Below are 5,660 nucleotides of genomic sequence, written 5' to 3' on the forward strand. Positions count from 1 at the left end.
ATTAATCAGACAATATATACGTAGCCATGTAAATGCAATCATGTGTTTGCAACTTGTTATTCGATCTCTGAAAGTACTATTAAAACGACAATACCATGACATGCACTTGGCTTATCCGAAAAAGATGGTTGGAGATGTGAACTGGCTGATTTGCAACGTATTAATTATTAGTCCATTTCCATGGAAACAAGGAGGGTCTCTATCATGTAATCATGTATGAATATAAAGTTAATTATCTGGGAATCCAATCACATATCTTTTGCAAAATTTTATTCCTTCTTAGTGCATATATGGTTGTTCTATTCTAGAAAACAATACACCTTTTAGCACTATAAATAGACCTCCATGGTAGTTCAAGCTCTTCACTGCAATTAAGCACCATACACAACTCACTTGCAAGAAGATCTCCCCGCGGCCTGACATTACGTACGTCCAATTTCAGCAGTCTTCTAATTACTGTTTTAATTTGGCATTAATGGATACTGTGGCAAGCTTGGTGAGTGAAAGACCAGTGGTTATTTTCAGCAAGAGCAGTTGCTGCATGAGCTACTCCATCAAGACACTCATAACTGGGTTTGGTGCTAACCCTACGGTGTACGAGCTTGATCAGATGTCGAATGGACATCAAATTGAGAAGGAACTGCTGCAACGAGGTTGTCAGCCAAGCGTTCCTATTGTTTTCATAGGGCAAACTTTCATTGGTGGTACAAGAGAGGTCATGAGTCTCAACCTAAGGAGCGAGCTTGTCCCCTTGCTTAAAAGGGCTGGAGCTATATTTCTCTGAAGGCTAGCAAGGAAATGAAGCGTAATTAATATAATAAAATAAAATAAAATAAAATAAAATAAATATATATATATATATATATCGATCTGAATAAGGGATTTCCACTTTTTGCAAGAGGAAACGTGAAGTACTACTATATACTACTACTCGTGACGAGAGGTCTTTTCAAGTGCTAGATTTTGGTCATATTAATTATTAAGTGTTAAACTCCTTTTTGTTCAAGTGAGTTCTGAGAAATGTTTGACATACAATATAGTTAAAATAATGCTTGTGAATCTTTCACCAAAACATTTGCAGCTTCTTCTGATAATCTGGATTAATTAATGCTGGTAGTACTACTGCGTGTTCTGTGCAAACTTACCATTTTGTAGTGCAACTAGAAATGCAAAATGAAAAGAAACAAGCGACCATACACGATTAACACATGAATGATTTACCTTTGGAAGATAACCTTAGATCGATGACCTTAACTGAAAAATGTCGAGCAAGCAGAGACCAAATCAAGCTAGCTTGCTAATTTGGTCTTTTCTTGATTGTGTTTCCGCTAGCTGAATCGCCAATAATTGGATTCGTGCATGGAAGTGACACAAATTAGATGCTTGTAACACAGATCATCGAGTTTGGTGTTTCCTTGGCTGAGCGGGATGAGCCTGCAGCTAGTTTACTAAAACCACTGCGAATACATCATGAGCTAGCGCATGCAGTATCTGGCAAGTAATACATGCAGCAATATTATAAAATATATGAGCCCAAACCAGCTATGTGTTGCCAGGTTCAATTAAAGTTTTCATGTGATCATTGCCTTTGTCGTAATTTATTTGATTGAAGTCGACCAAATGGGAAACCTCACTCCTTAATCCCACACGTACCGGTAGTACCGGCCCTACGTTCATTACGTTCATTTCATATGGGAAAACCAGAAATTTTCATCAACTATATATAAAAAATCAAGCCTATTTTGGAACTTAACGATCATATAAACCCGCGCCCGCCTAATTGATTCACCGTGTCACTGCAACATAATTATTTTTTAGTAGTGGTTGGGAAATTGTGATAGTCCCTAAACCGTCACTAAAAAGTATTTTCTGTGACGGTTTTTGGAAACTGTCACTATAGACGTATGAGATTTTTTTGATGTTCGAACAGAGGGAAAATTTAAGTTCGAACGTCACATATACGTTCGAACATTAATACTACTTACATATGAACGTGAAATGTTTTGGTGCCAATGTTCGAACGTTAATTGTAAATTTAAATTAAATATGACTCTAATTTAAAAATTATGTGATTTTTATAGTGCATAATTTGTGAACAAGTCTAAAAAACTGTAATATATATTTATATATACACAATTTGTAAAATCTAATTATATATTTATATATACATATATAAATATGTATTTATGTTTATATATATTTGAAGTACAATGATTTAGTATTAAAGTTGAAAAATCTAACATTAAAGAAGATTGAGAATTGAAATTAAATAATAATATATATATTAAATAAGATTGTTCCTTACATATATTAAAAGCAAAATACAAAATATAATAGAATTTTGTAAACAACACTCACACGAACGCATTGTTCATGAAATTCGTAGTACTTTATATCTTCTTGATCAAGGTATCAACCTTCTCGTTGAGGATAACTACACGATGGGCTATCTCGGCGACAGACTCCTCTACAACCACAATCTGTCGATCAATATGTGCAGTCAGTTATGAGATCACCGCATCAACCCAAGTAGGCCGTGCATCTCCCGCAGATGTACTCGTCAGCTGCTGACTATTACTCTCCACACCGGGCCTAGGCTGCGTCAGAAGAACTAGATCCGCTACAGGGGGTGGCTGACGTCGAGGATAGCCTTTCGCCTGTCCAATGCCACGTCGATGCGTGCTCATGTCGATGGGGCTTATCTAATCTGTGACCAGCTCCTCTACTGGAGTGGCACTCTTCGAGCAAGTAATAGCCGACTGATGATGACACCGTATGGGAGGTTGTCTGTGGAGACGATGTTTGTCTCGTAACGAATCCTCTCAAAGATGCGCAATGACAAATCGATGAGATCTCCACGTGTCACTCGTATCAAAAACTGTGCCCGAATCTGACTAAATGTGGTCTTATAAGCCACAGGATTCAGGTTTGTTGCAATAATAAGCTGCAACAAAGGGAAAAAAAAGGTAGCAGATGTATTTGGTTGAAGGCGTTCTTCCTCTCGATCTGGGTGAGATCTCTCTCGGTGAGGATGTAGAAATCATCGTCTCGACCATCATCCTGAGCATCACAGTCAATACCCTCGGCCTCTAACTAATCTGCATCTCTGGCTAATGATGGCTCAACTGGGCCAGTAGATAATGCAGAAGTGCCTACATCTGCATTGAGTGTGCAATGTGTAGATGTAGATGTGTGAACCACGACTGTGTCACCAGTCTGAGAGTCAACTATAGTCGATGTCTCAACTACTCGACGAATCCTGAAGAGCTCAGCGATGACATCTGGTGAAATCTCAAACGAAACACAACGTACAGTCACGATGTGAGAGGATGTGTCCTGAGACATGGAGCACATCCCATATAGAACTCCCGAACCATTGAGGGGTATACCTTCCCCCTCAATGTGCATATATTTTCCGAGCCTTTACTGATGAAGATATCTCTGAGGTTCATCTACTCCCATCTAAGCTCGTCGAACTCATTAATCAGGACCTCTCACTCCACTTTAACAATACGAGTCTCGATCTGAGCAGTATCCTGGGTGGCTCCTTCCCTTCCCCGTTTTTTGGTATGCAAAGGATGAGCCACATTTTGAAAATAGAAAAGGAAAAAAAATTATTAGTACTATTGATGCATCTTTTGTATTAATTTTAAATTGCTCTGCATTAACGTTCGAACATAATATAACATATGTTCGAACGTTCAAATAAACTGTTCACACATATGTGTTTAAAGTTCAAACATAACAATTAACGTTCCAACGTATAATATTGGTCGAGGAGAGTCATGGAACAAATGATATTGACTATTATGGTGTCATACATAATATTATCGGATTGAAATATCTGGGTGAGTCTGTAACATTTGTTTTTAAATGTGAATGGTGGGATTTAGATGGTGGTCAAGTTTCGATACATAGGGATAATCACTTTACGAGTGTCAATACTGCATCTAAATGGTACAAAGATGATCCATTCGTATTGGCTTGTCAAGCTATCCAAGTCTATTACTTGATTGATCCAATGAAAATCGTTGTTGAAGATAGTGGATAGATAACTTGGCAAGTCGTACAAAAATTTGTTGTTCAAAATATATGTGAAGCAGGAACGAGTGCGGATTACGAGAATAGTGGAGATGAAGATGACACTCCAATTGTAGAAGCCTACCAAGAAGATGGAGAGGGTATTAACTTGTTTGTTGATCTCGATGTACTCGAGTTGCTCCCCTTGTGTAGAGATGATGTGTCACCCGTCTATCTCAACCCATCCATATTAAATGATCATTCAATTCAAGTAAGTGAGGAAGAAGAAGAAGACGAAGAAGAGGTTGATGATGATGACAAATATGTTATTGAGGGAGATTCTGAAACAAATGGAAAATACATTCGAAGATGAAGTATAAAAGTATTAAATATTTTATTCATATAGGTGACTATAGAATATTGTACTTTTCATAATTTCTTCTAACTAATTTTCTTTATCATATTAATCATTTTCGAGGATGCCGCCAAAACGACAGCGAAAAAATGTGCCTCATCTGCCAAGTCCAAATCTTGAACCCATTGAGGACTCCCCACCCGAGGAATATGCTCCTGAAGATCAAGTTAATACGCAAGAGAACGACAGACAATCGACACCTACCAGTAAGGAAATGTCGTTGATAATATATTAATAGTATATAACTATAATGATACTATTATCTTTTAGTTGATGCATCCGTTCATCGCTGTCGTGGCTATACACGTGACATTTCTCTTAAGAAAAATAGAAGGCACGGAAAATTCAAGGTCACCATTCTTGATAATTCCACTGGAGGAGTGATGATAGTGCATTGGCGCTTTCCTCCTATATTGACACAGTAGTTCGATCTTATGTTTCATTTTATGTGCAATCATGACGAGATGTTCCGAATGAGATTAAGGAGCACATTCGGAGTAGTGTGCTGGTGAGTTTACTTTGAGAGTGCATTTTTTCACCTAGATTAGTATATCATATTTTTGACGTAATTCACTTATTAGAATGAATTCAACTTTGACTTTGGCCGTAGTAAGGATTCGAGAACTATGAATGAGTTGATGGCTTCACTGTTCTGACAGCACAGGGGACGATATCATGACTACTTCAAAAAGTTTGAGATGTTGAAAGAGGTTACACATCTTCTTTCTAGCAAATGAAGTTAGACGATTGGAGAAAGTGTTATGATCTTTTCGCAGCTCCAGATTATCAAATATTCTAGATTTATATCTTTTAATTATTTACATTTATATTCATTCTACAATTAACATTCTTCATTAATTTTGTAGCACTTAAGTTCTACAAATGCAGAGAATAGATCCGCTCTGACTGTCCACCATTGTGCCGGTTCAAGGTCATTCCACCGTTTTGTTGATGAAATGGTAATTAATAAATTATAGAATTCATTTATTTTTTTGATATTCTTTTATTTAAGTACTAACATTATCTTTTTAAAATTGCTAATGTCGCTTTGTTAGAAACGTTATGATCCTGAAAACTTTTCCCTCATTCATGTCTATGTTGCTGATCACACTAACGAGCGTAGTGAGTGGATAGATCCTGCCGCTGCTGATAATTATGTAAACGATATTAATTTTGTTAAATAAATTATACGACATGTGAATAATTTATTTTTTATTTGTATTTA

At 36.9% G+C, this 5,660-nt stretch overlaps 1 protein-coding gene across 2 annotated transcripts; it reads left to right on the plus strand.

The window, feature by feature from the left end:
- The first annotated feature begins 357 nt into the window (after nucleotides 1-357).
- Nucleotides 358-1,028, plus strand: LOC121259295 (monothiol glutaredoxin-S6). Of its 2 annotated transcripts, none has more exons than XM_041160833.1 (2): nucleotides 358-817; nucleotides 848-1,028. In XM_041160833.1, the coding sequence occupies exon 1, from the start codon at nucleotides 476-478 to the stop codon at nucleotides 782-784; it is 309 nt and encodes a 102-aa protein (XP_041016767.1). In that variant the 5' UTR covers nucleotides 358-475; the 3' UTR covers nucleotides 785-817; nucleotides 848-1,028. The 2 variants fall into 2 exon arrangements, with proteins under 2 accessions (XP_041016767.1, XP_041016766.1); XM_041160832.1 differs by having other exon boundaries at nucleotides 358-814; nucleotides 847-1,028.
- The last annotated feature ends 4,632 nt before the right edge of the window (nucleotides 1,029-5,660 follow it).

The sequence above is a fragment of the Juglans microcarpa x Juglans regia genome, chromosome 4D, assembly GCF_004785595.1.
Source record: "Juglans microcarpa x Juglans regia isolate MS1-56 chromosome 4D, Jm3101_v1.0, whole genome shotgun sequence".
Lineage (NCBI taxonomy): Eukaryota > Viridiplantae > Streptophyta > Magnoliopsida > Fagales > Juglandaceae > Juglans > Juglans microcarpa x Juglans regia.